A 23,557-nucleotide genomic window follows, 5' to 3' on the forward strand; every position below is an offset into this window, starting at 1 on the left:
ATCATCAAAGTGATTTTTAATGTATTATCCTTTTATAAGATTGTTATTTTGAACCTATAATTGCATTCGCGGATAATATTCAACCCCCTGTCCCGAAACCTACTCTTTGTTTATAATCGATTGTGACGTCATTCATGCATTTGCCCATTGTGAAATCAGAAATGGCCAAAGACAACCTTTTACAATTAGAGAATTAATTCATTACAAGTTACCTTTGTTATTGTCAATATTTGTCGACAAAAACGGTTCTTTAATAAACAGGTAACGTATGCTGTCGGTGAAAAGGTGTGAATGGTAGCCAAGATTTAAAAAAACACGTACACTGATCCTTTGTCAAACAATTTTGTGTATCCTATCATAATTTCTGTGATGCTTTTGTCCTTGAACTTGAAGTCTTTGATGTCAACATCAAGCAAAGCATCATTTTTAAGAGAAATTTGGAATATGAAGGAACTTGGATGAAACATGTTTTTGGCCCTTGTTTTTTTTATTAGTTTCATTTCAAGGCATTTTAATATTGTTATTTGGATGGAGAGTTGTCTCATTGGCAAATTCCTAGTAAGAATGTAAACACCCTGAAGTATTATAAACCTACCAAGATTTTACAAAATATGCCTGTGATCATGGCTTAATTCTCAACAGTATACATGTGTACATGGTGGATGAACATTGTAGTTGTACTTCATTGTCCTTGTGAAAATTGGAGGGTTGGTCAGGATCCAAGGGCAAGGCTATGGTAAAAGTTTTCTGTTGACATATTTCAGTAACAATTTGGAAACATAGGATGTACAGTGACCTATAGTCGTCAAATTATGTGTCATTTGATCTCTTATGGAGAGTTGTCCCTTTGGCAACCATATATATACCACATCTTATTTTTATGTTTTCAAAGTACATGTACATTTTTATTAAACCTTTATCCCTTTTCTTAAATTAAATTTTAAATTTACTGGTGGATCTCTATATGTATGAACAAATGACATGAATGAAGAACAACCATGGAAATTTTTAAATCCTTTAAAGTATCAAAAGAAGTACATAAGCATATTCTTTTTTTCTGATCCCTAGTACATTATTTAGAGCTAGATTATTTCTGTGTGTCAGAAACTAACCATAGAAGTATTTGGAGATAGAAGATAGAAAGAACTTTGTTTAATGTGTGTTTGTATCATGTTAGTGATGTACAATGTATGAGCTTTGTATGCAATGTAAACTGAAGCGAGAAGGTGGCAGTGAAGGAGATTGTTATAGATATATGTTTATGCATCATTGTACATGTACTTGATCATCATTACAATTGTATCCCTGACCTTCAATGTTGTTAGTGGATTTTTCATTATACATTTATACATTGTATTTGTAGTACCCTACATTATCATATTTAATAACAGGTTTATTTATTTTTCAGTCTTAAATATCATTTTCCATTTATTTTTTAATTTTAAATATCAATTCCAATTTATTTTTCAATCTTAAATATAAACTCCCATTTATTTTTCAATCTTAAATATCAATTCCCATTTATTTTTCAATCTTAAATATCAATTCCAATTTATTTTTCAATCTTAATTATCAATTCCCATTTATTTATCAATCTTAAATATCAATTCCCATTTATTTTTCAATCTTAATTAATCTTAAATATCAATTCCCATTTATTTTTCAATCTTAATTAATCTTAAATATCAATTCCCATTTATTTTTCAATCTTAATTAATCTTAAATATCAATTCCCATTTATTTTTCAATCTAAATTATCAATTCCCATTTTTTTTTGGCAAGTAGATACAGCTGTACATGTCATGTAAGATTTTGTGATTAACTGACCAACATTCTCTATATTATTTATGGAAAGATATTTATATAAATGTCATATTGAATTAGACAAAAAAAAGAAGTTTGCTTGATCGATCTTTTTAATATTCCTTCAAACAGGTCAAATGAACCATTTTATTTTGTTGGAATGCTTTAGGGTTTTTGTGAAAAATTATAAAACAATTCTGTCTTGAATTAAATAATTCAAATAAACATGATCATTGATGAATATCTCAAAAAAATAAGTATGTCACATGTTCAGTCTTTCATTAGCATTGGCAGGTCATTGCAGGTTGATTTCAATTTTAGCCTTCTACATTTTTCTAGCATGTCTAGTTTAATCATGATAATTTTAAGCAGTTTGTCCTACAATTTTTTGTAAATAGTGGTAAGTTTGAAATAAACAGATATATATCATTGTACAATGTTGTGTACAATGTTGTATATATACATGTACATGTATTAAAAAAAACAGAAATTCCTGCTTAATCTTCTAAATACAAAAAAACATGAAATAAGGATAAGTTGGTGAGTAGAGTTCTTTGGCATAATTGTTAAAAAAAAAGTGTATGAATTTTGAAGGCAATGTATTTTTGTAAAGGTAATATTTCAACCATACATCATTGTGCATCATGCATTTACAAAGATGTACAAAATGTATGGCTCCTACACATATATTTATATGATTTCAATCATGTTCATTCAAAATATTGTGTTCATTTTGTAGCATCAGAAATTGTTTTAAAACACTGAGTAAAATACTACATGTCTGATTTCTATACATGAAAATGTCGTTAAAATAAAACACTGAATTGAAGAAAAAATTCAGCACATACATGTAATATTTTTCAAAGTTCTTAAAATAGTTACATTTATTGTTTCTGTCTGTGTACACATATTGTTTATGATACAATGTAGTTTCAATTATTTAATAATGCCAGATGGCCTTGCTTTTCAGGAGGGTATGATGTATTACAATGCTTGTGACATCATGTGGATATGTGTACATACATGTATCTAATTGTTTAACATTTTTAATACACATATATATATATACCTGTGCTTCAAAAGAGCTGATCCAGTACCATGAGTACCAATGAAGTAGTCCTGTGTTTTAAGATTGATTGATAAAAACACAGTCTTATGTAGTACATTTATTTGTATGTGCATGACATAAGAGGTACATGTTAATTCCTATTTTTAACTTCATCATGCTGTACAATTGCAGCTGCACTTAAACAACCACCGCCGCCAAAACAAACATAAAAACACACCATGCACATACATGTAAGAGGCTAACACTTTTGAAAATAGTACTTTACTTTTGATTTCATGTTAAACACAATACACATGATACATGACAAAACAACAGTTGTTAATGTTTGTGTCATTTTGGTCTTTTGTGGATAATTGTCTCATTGCATTGGCAATCATACCACAACTTCTTTTTTATATTTAGTTTAGAAAATAATCAACTTTTAAACTATTTGCTTTTGATTTTTTTTTTTACACTAAATTAAAAATGTTTAATTCATTTTTGTACATTCATGACATTGTACATACATGACATATTATAATGTGTATGCATTTAATATTTTTGCTCTGTTTTGATACATCAAGTATATATATGTACATGATAAAAATCAAAGACTGTATTTTCACTTTGACAAAATGAAACATGTGGAGTTGGTTAAATGAGGCAATGTTGTGAATAGCATTGTGAATTTGGTCACCATTAAGAAAAAAAAAAGGAGCAGTAACAAGTTTGATTTACTTGATTTGTATACCTATTAACTACATGAACTATGTGGGTTAGCCTTTTTTTTACATAAATATATTTGTAAGTGGAGTAACTAAATTCACAAATAATAATAAACATGGTTTAACTTCATTGTTTGTGATTACATATTATTTATGTTTATACAATACCAGGGATAATTATAGCACTTTCATGACTTTAGATTTTTAATTCGATAGCACAATTCTGAAAATGTTGGGTGTAAACTACATGTACCAACATGACCAATATAAGATTCTAATAAAAGAATTTAAGTGAGCTGAGGATTCATTTAGATATGGTTAGGCATCATCATGGTGTCATGGTGCAAGTATCCCTGAAATATTATTTTTCAAACTTTTGATTTGTACATTTGTATTTAATAATTGATCATTTCTTTTCAGCTTTTTATTATAATTACATATAAGCAATTATTGTGTATTTAGCATATAAAAAAGTTTAATTTTATACAGAAAGAGATGTACTGTGAATAAAAAGAAAAAAAAATATCATTAAGAATTAAAGACTATATAAAACATTGTCATAATGACATTTGACATTTGAAGAAAGACTGTTAAAATATTCAAGGAACCTTCTGTGCTGAAGAATCATTCAAGGACAAAATATTTGAAGAACTTTTTCTAACAGTGACAATTCAACATGTCTGCTTACGGAAACGATTGTCACTTCTACTACAATTCTAACTGTTCAAAGGTAAGTAGCTTTTTTTTTTATTTAGATGTACTTTTACATTTTTATAGATACATGTATATATATTTATTTAAGGTTTGGGGTAAAAGTAAGCTAGACAGTAACCCAGCAGCACAAACATAGCTAAGACATCTAGAGACCATGTTTAGTCTAACTCTAACATGTTAACAAACATGTATTTACTCAATATACATGAGTACTATATATATACATGAGTACTATAGTACTATATATACAATCTACATATATTCAAAATGCATTGCATCTCTCTTTATAAAATTTAGGATGTGTTAAGTATGATTGCTATTTGAATAAAAAGAAAATCGAGACAAAATGGTGTGAATTTGACCAATAACAGTCCTTCAACAGCCTTCAACAAGCTATTATAAGCTATAATTGTCAATGGCATGGCAAAACAACAAGAAAAACAATTAAACAATATTAGAACAATCAAAAATAATATATTTATGTATATATATGGTACAAAGCAACAAAAGACAACCACTGAACCACCGTAACATTTAAGAAGTGATGATCAATAAACTTTTGTGTGCATTTTCAACCTTTGCTAACTTGTGTTATACATGTACATGTGTCAAATTTATATATATTATATACAAATTATTACAAACTGCAAAACTCAGCATGAGAGGTTTATAATTAATATATAAACAGATTGACTCAAATTAAAGCAAGAAAATAATGAAATAAAGATTCTTTATGAAAAAACTTATACATATTATATGCAAGAATATCCCTTAATCATGCATATATTGATGCCAAATTTCATAAAAGACATACAAAAAAACAACAAAAAAAGCATTTACTGATTGAGGTTATTTTGAGATAATCTACATGATCTAAGGGAAACAAATCATGCTTTATTTGTACATTTTAATATGTATGATACTAAACACCTTGACTAAAATTATTTTGACTTGTTAAATTATAATATAATTTTTACAACATATAACTTTAAAAAGAAAAAAGAAAAATTGAACCAAGCATGCAGATTAAATTCAGAAAAATAAACATGATTAAAGATACGTTTTAGTCGGGCTCAGAAAAAAATTGTAAGTGATGTCAACAGGGAAACAAGAGAACTGACTTCAAAACTAAATTCTTATCAGTGAGTACCTGACCCTCCTATTTGAAGAGTTTAATTTTGGGCAGGTTTTAGAAATTTGTATTATATAACAAGTACATGTATCATTAATTAATGTTTTACATGTATATTGAATGATTCCAGGGTGAAAATTGTGCCTTTAGACATTGTGAAGCAGCTAAGAGTTCAATGGTGACCTGTACATTCTGGCAACAAGGAATCTGCTCCAAAGCAAATTGTCCATACAGACATGCAGATCTGCCTCCGACTGATGTGTTTGAGGTATATTGAATTAGATGAATATACATTTGTATAGATCTAACTAGGCTAGGGATAGCTTGTAAAAAAATGTGTGTCTAAGATCATGCGTTCAAACCCCAGCTATGTCAAATCAATGACTGTTCAGATATTCAAGTCACAAAAAAATGCTGTACTTGTCTAGAAAATTATATATAAGTTTTGCAAGGTGCATGGATCTCATATAGATCTGTTTTAAAAGTACCAATGATGTCATTGTTAAAGTCATCTTTAAGAATTTGAGTTATCTTTCTTTGTCCAGGATTAGCCAATGCTTTATACAATGCAATATTTAAGTACCCACTGATAAATTAAAGCAATCTTAACCCTTCAATGCTTACAACATTTTACAAGGACTAGGCATAGTTTATATATATTAACAAAATCAAATTGACTGTTACAAAATGCAATTGTCTTTTAAACATTTTAAAGAACATGATATCAATTAGACATTACCGTTTATATCTAGAAATGCATGATAACCTTGTTAGTATTCAATTTAAAATCTTTCTATTTTTAGAGAAATAGACCAGGCATACCATGTTACTGGGAGAACCAACCAGTAGGTTGTACCCGTTCTAATTGTCAGTACCAACATTTTAAAACTCGACCAGTGGTTCCAGGTGCACCACCTTTGCAGACTCAGCCAATTTTATCAGGTAATTAAGAACAAACTGAGATATCGTTAATTTGCAAATTGGTTAATATACTGATAGATTCCAGGAAGGGTATTTTTTCGACATATCAATTTGTTAGTAGGATCTTATATGAAAATAAAACTTTATAAATTTCTAGATCGAAAAAAGCTTTTCTGGAATAACCTTGATCAGTAATGCTCCAACCCTGCATACTTTAAAACCAAGAGTATAAGTATTTGCATACTTGAAGAGATAAAGAGAACTGAACTTATTATTTTATATGAAATGTTCCTGTATTTTATCAATTTTTTTTGTGTTTTGTTAACTGTAAAAAAAGCTAAGACTAAGGGCAGTAAATGTGAAATAATTTAAATTTTGATTTGGTTACATATATCTCCAACTTTTCCGTTTTCTTGTTGGCGAATGAAGTAGTTGAAGTAGTAATTCTTAGAACCAATAGGCTTATACTGGACAGAAATTAAGGATCTAATTTCTTTCAAATTTCCCTCAACTCCAATCTTAATTGAATAGGATTTTCAGTTTCCTATCAAAGGTTGGTGATTTTCTCCTGGTACTCTGGCTTCCTCCACCAATAAAAACTGACCGCCATGAAATAGCCTAAATGCAGTGCTTGAAAGTGGCCTTAAAAACACCAAAAATCAAACAATCAAAATCAAATCTTTCAAATTTCCCATGATTTTATCTTTAAGGATGTTAAGTGTAAATAAAAAAAAAAAATGTAAAAATCCTTATTTACATTGTATCTTATTACCACACATATAAGGCACTCTCTTGATGCAAAAAATTATCTTACATCGAAATCTCTTACAGAAAATCAGTTGCCAGATACCAGTTTTCCTCCACCATTGTTTGGACAGCAGCCACCACAACAACTGACTGCAATACCTGGGGCACCAGTCATACAGCCTGTTGTTGTTCACTTCTCAGGTAAGTACCCAGGAAGGGGACCAGTCATGTAACATTCTGTTATTTGCTATTCATGAAGGCAAATAATTTGTCATACTGTAAGCATTATGACATGTATTAGACAAAGAAATGTTGTTCACTTACATGGTATACATCATTACATGTGACCAAGGCTGGTAACTTCATTTAAACTTCTTCCTTGCTCATGAAGTCACCTACTTCTGCATTGCACTTTACTTGTAATAACCGTAGACAGGTAACCAGTTTTACTGACACAAATTAAGATTTTTAAGGTTAAGAGTTACTTGTAGAAATATGTTGTGGTTTTAATATGATAGCATAGGATATTGAAAATGAGGATTAAAGAGAGCAAAGGAACATTTTAATTCATAATCATAATAGGTCTATAATAAAAACTGGCAAATATAAAAAAAAGAAGATGGGGTATGATTGCCAATGAGACAACTATCCACAAAAGACCAAAATGACACAAACATTAACAACTATAAATCACCGTATGGCCTTCAACAATGAGCAATTATTTATAAGCATAGAATACTAAAAGACTGAGCAACATGAGCATCATGAAAAACCTACGGTGCTTCGGAAAAGTTAGCTCCAAGCTTTACAAATTAAGTGATGCTTTCACATAATTATTATTGCTCACAACAAACTATGTTCACACTCAGCTTGTCTGCTGTTAAGTGATACAAGTAAAAAGGCATATCAGTGCAAGTTTGAACATTTGATTGGTACACTATTGGTAATCAAAAATAAATGGTAATTGATAGTTTATTTAACATTTTAAAAAAAACAAGACTGAATAATTAGTAAAAATAGTGTATTCTGAATTTTCCAAAAGATTCATTTGTTTTTAGTGAAAAAGGGCACCAATGTACTATTAATATATATGTATAAATAATAAGGTTAAAATCTTAAGAAGTTGTCATGATAAATTTTTCATATATATGCTTTTTAATTTTTATAGATTCTGAAGTTGAGAGTGACAAGAATTCACCTGTGAAAAGTAAGAAACTCTTAGAACCAGAAAGTACTAAAGTAAAGTTACAGTCACTAGATTCAGCTAAAACTGACACAAACAATCTGTCATCGTCAAGAACAGTCACAACTTCTGATCAATCATCTTTGAGAACAGTCAAAGTATCTAACCAGTCATCTTTGAGAACAGTCACTGCTCCTAATCAGTCAACCTTGACTGATGTAGCTCCATCCCAGACAATCACAACAATTCAGTCAGGCAAATCAGCTTTCACATCAGTGCAGCCTTCTTCAATTCAGGCCATTACTTCAATAAAGCCAGTATTACCACAGACAGGGCAGACTATCCCTGTTGTTTCTAAGCAGGCAACGGTTGCTAGTATTCCAGATATAGATTACTTTATTGGCAGACCGTTTTTACCAAAGTTGAATAAGTCCCCTCCTCGTTCATCTCCAAAATATGATTCTAGTCCAGACAGAAGAAGTTATGACAGTAGATATAGCAGATCTCCCACCCCTAGAAGTTTGTCTCCATGGAGAAGACAATCAAGATCCCCTTCACCTAGGAGAAGACGATCCCCATTTTACTCAAGAGATCGTAGTAGGTCACCGAGGAGATGGTCTCCCAGGTATAGAAGTCCCTCTCCTAGACGCAGAAGTACATCTCCAAGAAGACGCACTCCTCCTAAAAATTCAGTATTCAGACCTCAGGACAGTTATTCACCAAATCGAAGACCTGTCCATGAACGTTTAAATAGAGATAGAAATCACCCATCAACATCTTTAAACAGGGGACGACAACCTGTAGGTGTTCCACAGAAAAAAATCAATCTCAGCAAAATTAAAGATAAAACAGGTATACATCCATAAAAATTTATTGTTCAAATTTATATTTTTCATGAATGTTATTTTTTTCAAATGTATTTGTTTGACAATTCAAAGTATATTCAGTCTGTTTTGTGGATTAAATTATTTCAAGGACATCAATTATAATGCTCAGATCATGCAGATTGAGGAAAATTGGTTTTGCCAAAAGCTGTGTTCAAGCCTTAAATTTTTTTTTACTTTGTTAAATATCATTTTCATGGTTTATCTATATCAACAAAATCCATGACAATTGATAACCCACAAATAATACTGACTCTACATACAGTTAATAATTTATAAGTATACCACATGGTACCAATCAGGAAAGTGTCTTATTTCATATATTTTTCATATCGTTAAATTAATAAGTAACTTCTCTAGATCATTTGTAGATTGAAATAATAGGTTTAAAAGTCATGTATTTCAAAGGTCTAATAACACTTTTAAATATTTATCTATATAACTGCAAGTTAATGACAATCAAAAGACTACGAAGGGAAAGAATTATTTTTATGCCCCACCTACAATAGTAGAGGGGTATTATGTTTTCTGGTCTATGCGTCCGTTCGTCCCATTTTAGGTTGAAGTTTTTGGTCAAGGTAGTTTTGATGAGGTTGAAGTCCAATCAACTTCAAACTTATCATGCTTAGTACACATGTTCCCTATGATATGATCTTTCCAATTTTAATGCCAAATTAGATTTTTTTTCCCCTAATTTTACGGTCCACTGAACATAGAAAATGAGTGCAAGTTTCAGGTTCAAGTTTTTGGTCAAGATAGTTTTTGATGAAGTTGAAGTCCAATCAACTTGAAACATAACACACATATTCCCTTTGCTATGATCTTTCTAAATTAAAATGCCAAATTAGATTTTTATCCCAATTTCATGGTCCACTGAACATAAGAAAGTGATAGTGCGAGTTGGGCATTAGTGAATTGTGGAAACAGTCTTGTTGTTTATGTAATGTGTTTAAATGACACTACTGTATTATAAAAATGTATTAAATTGATAATTATTATATTTATAGAAAGTGAAGAAGATAGCATAAAAGTCAAATCATTAGAGGAGATACAGCGAGCAAAAGCTTTGTTGTCAATGGGTTTAATTGAACTGAAGAGTGGGAAAATAGTCAAAATTTGTAAGTATATAAAATGTTGCAGTAATCTTGTTTAATAAATAAAGTTTGAATGAAAGGAGAAGTGCCAGGGAAGCTTAGAAAATGCACAGCACATTTGAATATGTACACCAAGATCATGGTGTACTCAGTGAGTTATAATAATACTGAAAAATACATATGGGTAAGGCTAAATATTTTATGTTTAAGTTTCCTGCTCCATATATAAACAAATCTATTTTTCATCTGCTACCATAAGGCAACAACTAACCTTGACAAAGAAAATTTTAAGTACAGCATATTTGCATCATGTATGATCATGATGATATTGTATTGTTGATTGATCCTATTTCAGCTGAGGGCTATTCCAGAAAAAAATGTATGGTGGGGTTGGAAGGCAGTTTTTATCAGCACCCACCACCCATACAATTGTAATTGAGAATTATAGTGCATTATAGTGTGAAAAGTTGCTCTGATACCCATCACCCATGTATTATTAATACAATGTGCCTTCCAACCCCCCCATACATTTTTTTCTGGAATAGCCCTGACCTATTTAGTCAAATTTATGATAAAATTGGCCAAAATGGATTGAAAATTTGGAAATTGTCTATGTGTTTATATATATATATATGCAAAGGAATGAACGAGCCATGTAAACATGAATTAAAAAGGGGGAAATTTAATAATCAGTTGTTATACGACCGCAAATTTTGAAAAAATTTTCGTCGTATATTGCTATCACGTTGGCGTCGTCGTCGTCGTCGTCCGAATACTTTTAGTTTTCGCACTCTAACTTTAGTAAAAGTATATAGAAATCTATGAAATTTTAACACAAGGTTTATGACCACAAAAGGAAGGTTGGTATTGATTTTGGGAGTTTTGGTCCCAATATTTTAGGAATTAGGGGCCATAAAGGGCCCAAATAAGCATTTTCTTGGTTTTCGCGCTATAACTTTAGTTTAAGTTAATAGAAATCTATGAAATTTTGACAAAAGGTTTATGACCACAAAAGAAAGGTTGGGATTGATTTTGGGAGTTTTGGTTTCAACAGTTTAGGAATTAGGGGCCAAAAAAGGGCCCAAATAAGCATTATTCTTGGTTTTCGCACAATAACTTTAGTTTAAGTTAATAGAAATCAATGAAATTTAAACACAATGTTTATGACCACAAAAGGAAGGTTGGTATTGATTTTGGGAGTTTAGGTCCCAACAGTTTAGGAATTAGGGGCCAAAAAGGGACCCAAATAAGCATTTTTCTTGGTTTTCGCACCATAACTTTAGTATAAGTCAATAGAAATCTATGAAATTTAAACACAAGGTTTATGACCATAAAAGGAAGGTTGGTATTGATTTTGGGAGTTTTGGTCCTAACAGTTTAGGAAAAAGGGGTCCAAAGGGTCCAAAATTAAACTTTGTTTGATTTCATCAAGAATTGAATAATTGGGGTTCTTTGATATGCGGAATCTAACTGTGTATGTAGATTCTTAATTTTTGGTCCCATTTTCAAATTGGTCTACATTAAGGTCCAAAGGGTCCAAAATTAAACTTAGTTTGATTTTGACAAAAAATTAATCGGTTGGGTTCTTTGATATGCTGAATCTAAAAATGTATTTAGATTCTTGATTATTGGCCCAGTTTGCAAGTTGGTCCAAATCGGGGTCCAAAATTAAACATTGTTTGATTTCATTAAAAATTGAATAAATGGGGTTCTTTGATATGCCAAATCTAACTGTGTATGTAGATTCTTCATTTTTGGTCCTGTTTTCAAATTGGTCTGCATTAAAGTCCAAAGGGTCCAAAATTAAACTTAGTTTGATTTTAACAAAAATTGAAATCTTGGGGTTCTTTGATATGCTGAATCCTAACATGTACTTAAATTTTTGATTATGGGCCCAGTTTTCAAGTTGGTCCAAATCAGGATCTTAAATATTATATTAAGTATTGTGCAATAGCAAGTCTTTTCAATTGCACAGTATTGCACAATGGCAAGAAATATCTTATTGCACAATATTGTGAAATAGCAATATTTTTTTTTAATTAGAGTTATCTTTCTTTGCCCAGAATAATAAGCAAGAAATATCTAATTGCCCAATATTGTGAAATAGCAATATTATTTTTTAATTGGAGTTATCTTTCTTTGTCCAGAATCAACTCAAAGCTTTGTTATATACAATGTATATTCACTTTTTACTACCAACTGATAAATTAAAATAATCTTTACCATTCAGTGATGACAAGCAGTTTTTTTTACATCTTAATATTTTATGATGTATTTAAATGAGTAGTTATTGTTGCAAACTCCATTAGAAATTTAATTGAGATTAATTTGGAATAAGGGAAAGGGGGATGTGATTAAAAATTTGAAATGAAAAATTTTGACATAAATTTTTTTTTGAGAGGATTAATATTCAACAGCATAGTGAATTGCTCTAAGAGAAAACAAAAATTTTAAGTTCATTAGAACACAATCATTCTGTGTCAGAAACCTATGCTGTGTCAACTATTTAATCACAATCCAAATTTAGAGCTGAATCCAGCTTGAATGTTGTGACCATACTTGCCCCAACCGTTCAGGGTTCAACCTCTGCGGTCGTATAAAGCTACGCCCTGCGGAGCATCTGGTATTTTAGATTAATTTTAGATAAAAAAAAACCTGTATTATTGATTTTTCAGGTGAAGCAAAGAAATACCAGGAGGAGGAAGAAGCAGAAGAAGAGAAGAAAGCACCTCCAAAGAAAAAGAAAATTGTCAAAAAATTAACTTCCAAAAGTAAGAAAGTGGAAAAGAAACCAAAAGCCATAGTGAAAAAGGTGGAAAAAGTTGTAAAGAAAGAAGAAAGTGAGGAGGAGAAAGAAGAGGAAGAAGAAAACTTTGAAGATGGAGATGACTTAGGGGAAGAACCAGAAATAGATATTTGTGAGGCTACAGAGGAGTGGGAAGGTAATGGAATTTGGAATGTGTTAATAGGAAGATTTTTGCAGGGTAATATAACACTTAGGGGCATTATCATTTTCGGTCTATGCACCTGTTTTTTATTTCCTATGTTTGTTCCTCTTTTGTCCCGCTTCAGGTTAAATATTTTGGTTAAAGTGTTTGGTCCTTGGGTAGTTTTTGATGAAGTTGAAGTCCAATCAAGTTATTTCTAATGTATTGTATGATTAGATCTTTCTAATTTTAGAGTTTTGACTCCAATTTCATGGTCCTGTGAACATAGAAAATGATAATGCAAGTGGGGCATCCATGTACTATGGACACATTCTTGTAAGAAGTAAAAAGAAATATTCCATTGGTTTTTTTTTTAAATGCATACTTTAGGAGAGTACTGTTCACCTTGGCCTGATGGTAGAAAAATGAATCCTTTACTAAATAGCATTTGATTTAGAATAAATTGAAATATTTAGACAGCATTTGCCCAGAAAAAAGAAAAAGAGATGTAAACTAATTTGAATGGTTTTACAGATAGTACTCTTTGGGGCCCATTGATTATAGCTTGCTACTCAATGTGAGCCTAGGCTCCATGTTGAAGACTACCTTGACCTATATTGGTTTATTTTTATAAATTGTTACTTGGATGGAGAGTTTTCCCATTGGCACTCATACCACATCTTCCTATATATCTAATATTTGAAATGCAGGGCCGTAACTACCTATGAGGCAGGGGAGGCAACTGCCTCCCCTAAATTTTCTACACCAATTTTTTTTTTTAAGTAATAAAATAAAATATTGACAATATGTACACAAAGAACTTGAATTTGTATTATAAAAAAACAAACGTTTATAGTTTAAACAGTGTTATCATGATGCGTGATATATCTGTTATTTCCCGGATTTTTGATCGAAAGTGAACCATTTTGGTATTTGTTTTAGTTTGGGTTTCGAATGGCCATCCATCTTTTAAACACTAGTTTTTTCTATGTCGTACGAGAACGCATAAGAAATTTTGCTATCGACAATTTAAAATAAAAATTAACTTATCACATTTATTTAGGGGCTCAATTAGCAAAAATGATTAGGCAGAGGAAGTTCCCTTTGTATTGTGAATCTTTTATTTATGATATCGGAATTTCGTTACCGGCTGAATCAGCTGTTGGATAATTTTAACGTGTCCAGTCCGATCGTACTAGAACATTATGAGCAATGCCTTAGACGTTAAACAATCCCATTCGTTGTAGTTCTATACATGTCTGTTCAGCTTTCAACAATATTGAAATTCAAGGTCCTCGATAAAAAACAAATTCAGGCTGCGTTCTATATTATCTTGCTTTATATACACATGGGTTTTTTTTCCCTTTTTTTTTTAACTTACCGGTTTGATTTGATTTCTAACAGAAAAAATATCTTTAAATACAGATGAAAATTGTTTGCAAAACAAATTGCTTCCAGGTTCAAGCATTATTGATAAGTCTTAAAGTAAGAAAATCGAAGGAAATCGGTAATTTTTAGCCATTTTGTTGAGAGAAAAAAATCACCGATCACAATGTATTTAATGTTAATAATTAAAGTTCAAAGTACAGTCTTCAAGACGGAGCCTTGGCTTACGACGAACAGTAATCTGAGATTGTTTTTGCATAAAAATTGCGTCTAGGTTTAAGCAAAACTGATGAGTCTTAAACTAAGGAAATCGAAGGAAAACGGGTTATTTTTATACATTTTACTGAGGAAAAAATCGGGGGGAGGCCTGCCTCCCCTGAAATCGAACCCTAGTTACGGCCCTGAAATGAACTATCTTGATTAAATCACAAAAAGAAAGAAGGAAAATGCAATGTTTGTTTGATTTAAAATTAAAGATGTCATAAACAAAAAGCAGAAAATTTAAATTATGTATTGAAAAATATTTCAATCTGATCATTTGAATCTGTGATCCATATTCTAACATATGTGGTTGTAACTTTCCAGAACAAGAATTCCAGAAGGAGGAGTCACAGGAAGAGGATGGGGATGTTGAGGATGAATCAGAACAAGAGGAGGAAGAAGAAGAGGAGGAGTCTGAACCTGAACCAGAACCTGTACAATATCAACAAGATATAAGAAGGGCTGTGAGAAAGGGTAATCTATCAGAACATATGTAACTGGGAGTATAGCTGATGATAAAAAATAAAGGATATGGGGTATCAATGCATGACACAAAATGAGTACTTGCACAGAACAAGTGCACAAACACAATAAGGAATCACTAATGGAAACTCCTTTTGATGTAAAATAAAACATAGGACTTGAATATTTGGCTCAGTATTTTGATTTTAAAATATTTTTTTTTTTATTATGCCCCTGTCGTTGCGGAGGGGGCATTTATGGCGAGGGCATTAAGTTTTACACTTGTATGTCTGTACGTACGTATATCCCAAAGTTGGTTTCCCTTCTCTAACTATTTTTTATACTTCTAACTTCAATGAACTGAGTTTAATATACATATATTTTTTTTCTTTGAGGGCACTTATAATAAATCTAAGTTAACATTGGCATCAACCGTATAAAATTCTGACGTAAAGTGCGTTATAACAATTGAGGTACTGTATTTATATACATGAATGCATTTCTTTTTTGATAGAAGATGTAGAGAAAAAGATAAGTCTGACATCTTCACAAGTAAAAAGAAAAAGGAAAGTTATTGTGGATGAAGAGGAAAAGAAAAACAAAGGTAAACATTGTTTAGATAAAAAAACATGTGGTCATAATATATTGATTGATAGATTGGTATTAAATGCCACTTTCAGCACTATTGGAGTACCTAGTCAGTTTATGATGGTGGAGGAAGCCAGAGTACCAGGAGATAACCATTTACCTTCTAAAGGAAAACTGACAATCCTAGAGAATTACGATTAGAGTCAAACCCCCCTGCCATTTGCAGGATCCTAACTGAATTTACCCTTTTTAATTAAAGAATTTACAATACAATACAATACAATACAATACAATGCAATGCAATACAATACAATACAATACAATACAATACAATACAATACAATACAATACAATACAATGCAATGCAATGCAATAATACAATGCAATAATACAATACAATACAAGTGTTTCGTTCAGCAGCAAATCAAATGAATATTCATGAAGGACACATGTTTTAGTAATATGAATTTTCCCTGCTTTTTACCAGAACAACTAGCTTTTGAAACCATTTTCTAGAGATTGTAAACATTGGTGAAGAAATGGTTCTAGATGTTAACTTATAATTCCTTTAAATCCAATTATCATTCACACATCTTCTGATCTACATAGTGAGCTATAAAGGGCCTTAAAATGACCAATGTAAAACTATTCAAACAGGAAAACCAATGGTCTAATCTGTATGAAAAAGAAAAACATGAAACAGTTATGAACCACACCATAAAACAACAACTACTGAACAACAGATGTGATTTAACATTACCAGTCTATAGAACAGATGTTTAAACTATATTTATTTTCAGATACAACTAAAGTCAGTGTTCAAAGTCGATTGGGACGTAAACTTAATACACCAGATGTTAGAGGCACTAAACATGCTAAACCACATCTGTCTCGTGACTCTAATGAAGCTAAAGTTGGTAATCTTCAGAGGTCACTGATTAAGGCTAGTGTAAAATCTAGGCTGGAGACAAAAAAAGTAAAACCTGAGGAAAAAGTTGACAATTTGACAAGGGGAACTATAAAATTATCTACTGGAGGTATAAAAAGTCGTCTGGGCATTGGTGCAAATGTTTCTTCCTCAAAATCTGACACGATAAGCCTAGAGCCCAGGAAAATTTCCATGAAAAGAACAATTGAAAATGATCAACAAGATGAGGTTAAGAAAGAGGTATTGAAAAAGCGAAGATGGGGTCAAGGATCGATAAAAAGCAGGCTTGGTGATAGTGCTAGTGACACAAGTGTTACTGATAGTGATCTTAAAAAGATTGTCATTGTCCGTAATTTAAGTGATGAGGACAATTCAAGAGATGGAAATAGACAAAGAGAGACAAGGGAACCAGTACAATCAACGTCCAATGAAAATACAAGTCAGATTAAAAGTACATTATCTCGTATTAATAAAATCATTGAGGACAAAAAAGTGACTCAGGAACCTGGGACCCTTAACAAGGGTCGAGGTAAACTAAACGTCTGGAGTTCAAGAGTGTCAGAAACTATTGCAGCAGTAGCACCTACAAAAAAAGAGTCAAATATAGGTATGTGATAATTTAATTTACCTGGTTTTGGTATTGTTAAGAATAAACCTTTCAAGAAGCACATGTTAAATTGATGCATTAGGAATAAATGTTGTATCATGCATACACTGCTTTAGTTTGTCATCTTACAGAAATATATTGTTGGATAACAATTTTTGTAGCAAGTGAAAAACCACCAAAAAAAAATACATGATGAAATATATTTTTTAGTCCTTCTAAATATCAGATATTTCTTCAACCATGAAAATGATTTCAAATGAAAATGATCAAATTTACAGTAATTTGAAAATAGATGTAATTGAGCAGGAAATGGAAACTTACTAGGAATATTAACTGTGTACACAAATGGGAGACAATTTACACCAATAGGACACAATAAATGTATGAAAAAAAAAAATTTGATTAAACCACAGGTTATGTGTCAAAGCGGTGCTATCAAGGAGGTGACACTCATTTGTTTTCTTTTTTTTGTGATGACATTTGCAGTTCTCATAATGAGATTTACCTTAAAAAAAAAAGCACAAAATTTCTTTGGTTTTAGAAAATTTGAAGTGAAGGTTTATTGGAGTATTGTCATGATTATATGGTATTTCGATATGGAAAAAATGACTAAATAAAAATTAAAAAAAATTTCAATTCATTTTGTATAATATATTATAATATGATTTATTGTAGATCTGTTTGATTCCTCCAGTAATGATTCCTTGGCTGCTGAGTCTGGAATGTTCAAAAAGGATACTAAAAAAGGTCCGAAGATTGAAAGGGCATTATATGTTCCTCCTGCTCGTAAACGTACAGGTATTTAAACATACAAAATATTTATTTGACTGTGAACCAGTCATTTACTATTACTGCATGCATTTTGAACTATTTATGGATTGAAGATTGTCTTTGCCTTAGACAAATGTAAGATGAGAAAAAAATGAATATATGTTTTGAAAATTAACCAGCAGATAAAAAAGACATGTAAGAAGGAATACTGTAGATTCATTATTATTTATGTGATAGTCTGTATGCAGACTTAGGCAAAACCATGTAAAATGAATGAATAAGGAGTTATGCATACATTAAAAAAAGAGAAAACAAAATTAAATAATTAAGCTGAAAAAAAAGAAAATTTGTTCTTAAGATATATAAGGTCTTTGAAGTCTGTAGCAGTCATGATTTGATATAAATGTTTAAGTGTTTGGATTGTTTTCAGTGACAACATGGATGATGGCTGTAACAAACTACTTCGTACAATTTTTTTAAGGTCTGATTTTATGTAAGTTCAACTAAAGCTATTGTTTTACCACATTGTTTTAATAATTATGTTTATGACCGGGATTTATTTTTCAGTTACTTCCTATGAAGAAGAATATGATGAGAGCAGTATTTCACCTCCTAAAAAATCTCATAAAAAACATAAGGAAAAGGTAAGAGGTGTTCCATAAAAGGATGAATATCCTGGGGAAGGAGAAGTCAGAATATATTTTGTTAAAACCAAAATGGCCTACAATGTAGAATTTTCAAAATTTCTGTATGATTCTTTGCGGAAATTTCAACAACCTAACAATTAGTTTACACTGTTTTGGAAGTATTAAGCCCCTTTATTGTGTGAGCCAAACACAGTAATACCAGTTATTCTTCTTATTTCAATTTTGAAGCTCATATTTCGGCACACACTGCACATTAAACCTGAGAAATAAAAGGGTACGGTTAAGAGAATATGCATCAATTTCGAAATGCATATCTTTCATCTGGCCTCCACAAGAACCATTGTAGCAGAAAAAACAGGATAGCAAGAAGAGAAAGATGCACATTGTTGATAGATTCAGATATCATCAACTTTTATCGAAAGATATTTTAATTGTTTATTTGACCCTAGCAATATTCATCTTTAAAGTGTGAATAGGCAATTAATTTTGCAAAGAATTAAAGATTTTATTGTTCCTACTGCAGATTTTATATTTTGTATATTCAATTATTAGCATACAGTAAAGAATTAATGACTATGCTTTACATTTTATTTACAGAAATCTGAGCCAGAAAGTATCAAGACATATTCTCAGATAATGGAAGAGAAAAGGAAGAAACTTGAGAAACAACGAGAAAAGAAGGCAAAAACTGAAGAAAAGTCTAAAAGAAAGAAAATTACCCCAATTGGTTTCAGTGATAAGGAAAATGGTAACTCCTATTTCTATACACAATCCCTTCTCTCATAGTCCTGTTAATCTGAATATATTTAATCCTAGATAGGTTCAAAAGAATCTTCTGCTTGTAAATATTATTCGAAGATTAAATAATCCTTTCTTTGACTCTGTAGACTTTGGACACTTAATTAAGTTTGTTCCACATATTTATCTATATATTGAGTCTTTTCAAAAATAGACATTATTGTCTTGTACATATTGTCAGTATGTCTATCTTTAAATTGCTGCACAGTGAAACATTTATACATGTCAATGTTAAAGGTTATAGGTCAAAGGTTCCGATACAAATTCACCAAGATTTTTTTTTCTAAAAGATCAATTTTTCATTACATTGGTTGCAATGAAATGTTGTTTTCTAAGTAAAATAAAAACTGTTCATTACAAAAAAAAACTGAATTAATTCACATCTTGTTATTACACATGTTGAAAAAAAATCCTGTAAGAACACATGTGAACGAAAACTCATATTACTCTTGTTAATCAAATCCTGTAATTTCACTCTGCCATACACCTGTTAGTGAAAAAGGGTAAAGTTCATTACGTTTTTTAATTTATTTACTGTTAACTTGCTATTTGTTTGATTTCGTGGATACCAGAGATTTATCGTTTCTGGGCCTGCTATTACTGACTATGTCATATGTGTTTTGCTCATTATTTAAGGCTGCCCATTGGCTTATAGTTGTTGACTACTTTATCATTTGGTCTCCAGTGGAGAGTTGTCGCAATGGCAATCATATCATCTTTTATTTTTATATAGATGCATTTATATTAGAAAGATGACTGTACTACTGTAAATTACAGAATAACAAATTATCACCATTCAATTAGACAAGAAACATGTTTGGTAACCTTGACACATTGAAAAGAGGAAATAAGATAATCAACTGTTAATATTAAGAGATCAATTGGCAGAGAATCAAATTTATATTGTCAACCACTTACAAATATTCAAGTATTAACTATCGCAAAACCATAAAAACAGATTTAGAGTTGTTCCATATAATTTACATGGGACCCAGGGAAGGCAACTTTAATTTGCCACAATTGGTGGTGTGAAATATTTTGTGGACTGACCTAAAATGTATGCAGGACTCTCAAATTGCTTCTATGGGTGGTTACTGTGTTATTAAAGTGCCTTCCCTGGGTGTCATGTATGTTAAACATTTTATTTATTTCTAACATTTTAAATTCTTTCATTTACAGAAACCATTTTGAATGATATAGCAGAACCAAAGAAGTCTCCAATAAAAACAGAGGTACCAGATACAAAGAGTGGTATGTTGGACTCATTCAGCTTTACTCTCCAAGAAACCACAGATGCCAGTAATCCAGCTCAGATAGACCAAGTTGATAGTTCTACAGAGCATTTAGAATTGTTTTCAACTTCAGTTCCTGAAAATTCCAAAGAAGATACTGATGATCTTCTTGAAATGTAAGAATTTTACACTCATTGCAAATTGTTTATCAATAATACAGTTTGTGGTGACTTTTTCAACCCTTTTTCTCAAGCATTTATATTAGGGTCTGTACAGGGTTTATAGAATAGAGAATAATTGACAAAAAGAACAGAAAAAGGGAGCAAAACAAACAGAATAGAAATAAATATTTGAATAAATTTTTTGTGGTGATTTTTTTCAACCTTTATCTAAAGCATTCATAAAGGGTTTATAGAATAGAGAATGATTGACAAAAAGTACAGATAAAGGGCAAATTTAAGACGAACAAGGAGGGCAACACAAATAATTTATGCAGAAAAATTGGCAAACAAAAAAGAGAATAATGGTGTGCTAAAATATAATGAAATGAGAATAATAGGCAAAATTAATAAAGATCGAAAAATAACTAAAAATTGAAGAAAAAAGAAATGAAGAACATCCCGTCTAGACCCTTTTGTATCTGTAAGGTTTTAGGTAGTCATTGTAGATTCCATTGCCAAATCTTGTTGTCATCTATGAAGATCTTGATATGACAAAATCTGAAACAAACAAAAAACTGCTTGTTTTATGACAAAATAATACAGGACAAAAAAATATCACTGACAACGGTCCCCAATGACCACTGATTAACATGCTTCACACTTTTGATAGGCACACACATAATTTGGCAGGTTTAATGTGTATGTGAGCAAAAAAACCTTGAAAACAGAACTTGAATGATAAACATGATGTCTAGCATTCTTACAGTTTGACGTGAAAAGATCAGCTAAACATTAAAAGTCTAGCAACTGTTTGAATATGTTGAATGTAGAAATCTTGATATTATTATTGTTATATATTAAAATTTTACATTTATTTGAGAGATGGATATATCATTCAATTAATGTGACTATGATAACATTACAGGTCACCTACCAAGAAGACAAGTGATGACTCATGGTTAGAGTTTAGTAAAGAAGATTTAGACATGACGGGATGTGAACCTGCCGATGATGATGACCTTCTCAGGGAAATCGATGAATTATTGGCGTGAGGCGACAGATTTATTGACACCAATTTTTAACTATGACCAAAGACATGGAAATTTTATAAGACTGTGATAATTTTAATTCATCAGTGCTATATCGTGTGAAAAAAATCATTGGTTTACAGAAGATGAATTTTGATATTTTTAGTTGAATATTACAATAATGGAAAATTGAATTTATTACACAAATCATGTAGAAGTACATCTACTGACATTAATTTTCCGATGAATTTAAGAATATTATTCAAATTGGATTAATTTTGTAAATATTGGACAATCATTGCTGGGCAAAACAATGGTCTAAATTTAAAGTGCAATATCATTAACAGCTGATCAATGGATTAACATTTTGATCTCAATACCACAAATTGTATAAAAACAAGACATATGTGTATATAATTTGTTGATCTCTTACATATTAAAATATGTTATAATTTCATGTTTTATTGTTTCCTGTAATAATATTATGGAATAATTTTATTGAAATTATTAAACAGATTTTGTTTTTTAATACAACAAAATAAACTGAACATGATTTTCAGAGGCAATTTTGGTTATTTTAAAAGAGCTTGGTTAGCCATGAGCAACTAGAAGCTTGCTTTGCCAACAGTACAATTTACTAGTGTAGTGACTGACATATATATCACATTTACTTTGAAAACCTTACCTGCTGGAAATATCTAGTCAGTTTATTAATTTGTTCCAAAAACTTTCAAAATCAAACTCAGTTTCAGGTAACAGTTTATAAGATCAATTAAGAATATTGGACAAGACTTAGGTACATTAAGCAATGTTGTATCTAAAGTTGAAAACATTAAATTTCATCCAAACTATAGAATGCCTGATTCTTTGTCAAATGCAGGCTCTGGTATGAGTGAGAACTAAAGAAAGATAACTTAAGGTGGTACCCAACACTTTCACTAAAATTAATCTGGCTCCTTTAATTTTCATAAAATTTTGTCAAAGGATTTACTTTGACCCTTTAACAAAAATATAAAAATTTCAAAAATTTTGAACCAACCGTTTTGTCAGAAAAATTACATTGGTTATATAGCAGTTTGACAAACACTAATTTTGATCATTGAGAAGCTTAATATTCCCTTTACAACACAACGTAATTAAAACGTTAAGCTGATTTTACAGAGTTATCTCCCTGTAGTGTTAGGTACCACCTTAAGTAATGCTCACACTAACATTTAAACAGCAAAAGCATACATCTGAGAATGACATCTGAAATGTCTAACCTTCTTCACTAGGTGATGATCAAATGTGATGCAAGACCGGGAGTTGTTATACACTAGATTTTCATTGATTTTTAACAACTGTACCATCAACAATGTATTAGTTTGTAATAAGTTCTAGTTTATGGTAAACCACTAGTGGTAAGTCAAGGAAATTTAGTATGCAGTTGTATTAAAGTTGGCACATCTCATTACCATGGAGATTATTTGGCCTCGCCCCCTTAGTTATAGTCTATTGTCTTTGAAACTTT

At 30.9% G+C, this 23,557-nt stretch overlaps 1 protein-coding gene across 1 annotated transcript; it reads left to right on the forward strand.

The window, feature by feature from the left end:
• The first annotated feature begins 131 nt into the window (after nt 1-131).
• LOC134701632 (FK506-binding protein 5-like) lies at nt 132-22,504 on the forward strand. The gene is made up of 16 exons (XM_063562766.1): nt 132-261; nt 4,066-4,306; nt 5,553-5,690; nt 6,226-6,364; nt 7,175-7,291; nt 8,259-9,125; nt 10,165-10,275; nt 12,927-13,193; nt 15,150-15,299; nt 15,802-15,891; nt 16,676-17,410; nt 18,086-18,208; nt 18,749-18,825; nt 19,426-19,576; nt 20,806-21,034; nt 21,945-22,504. Exons 2-16 carry the CDS (start codon nt 4,253-4,255, stop codon nt 22,069-22,071), a joined length of 3,375 nt encoding a protein of 1,124 aa, XP_063418836.1. The 5' UTR covers nt 132-261; nt 4,066-4,252; the 3' UTR covers nt 22,072-22,504.
• The last annotated feature ends 1,053 nt before the right edge of the window (nt 22,505-23,557 follow it).

Source organism: Mytilus trossulus, unplaced genomic scaffold (genome assembly GCF_036588685.1).
Source record: "Mytilus trossulus isolate FHL-02 unplaced genomic scaffold, PNRI_Mtr1.1.1.hap1 h1tg000247l__unscaffolded, whole genome shotgun sequence".
NCBI lineage: Eukaryota > Metazoa > Mollusca > Bivalvia > Mytilida > Mytilidae > Mytilus > Mytilus trossulus.

Excerpts from the sequence above, each read along its gene's own strand:
- LOC134701632 (XM_063562766.1), top strand. The coding sequence starts at position 4,253 with ATGTCTGCTTACGGAAACGATTGTCACTTCTACTACAATTCTAACTGT. Across the intron at positions 4,307-5,552 it reads ACAATTCTAACTGTTCAAAG|GGTGAAAATTGTGCCTTTAG; the intron begins GTAAGTAGCTTT and ends GAATGATTCCAG. Across the intron at positions 6,365-7,174 it reads GACTCAGCCAATTTTATCAG|AAAATCAGTTGCCAGATACC; the intron begins GTAATTAAGAAC and ends AATCTCTTACAG.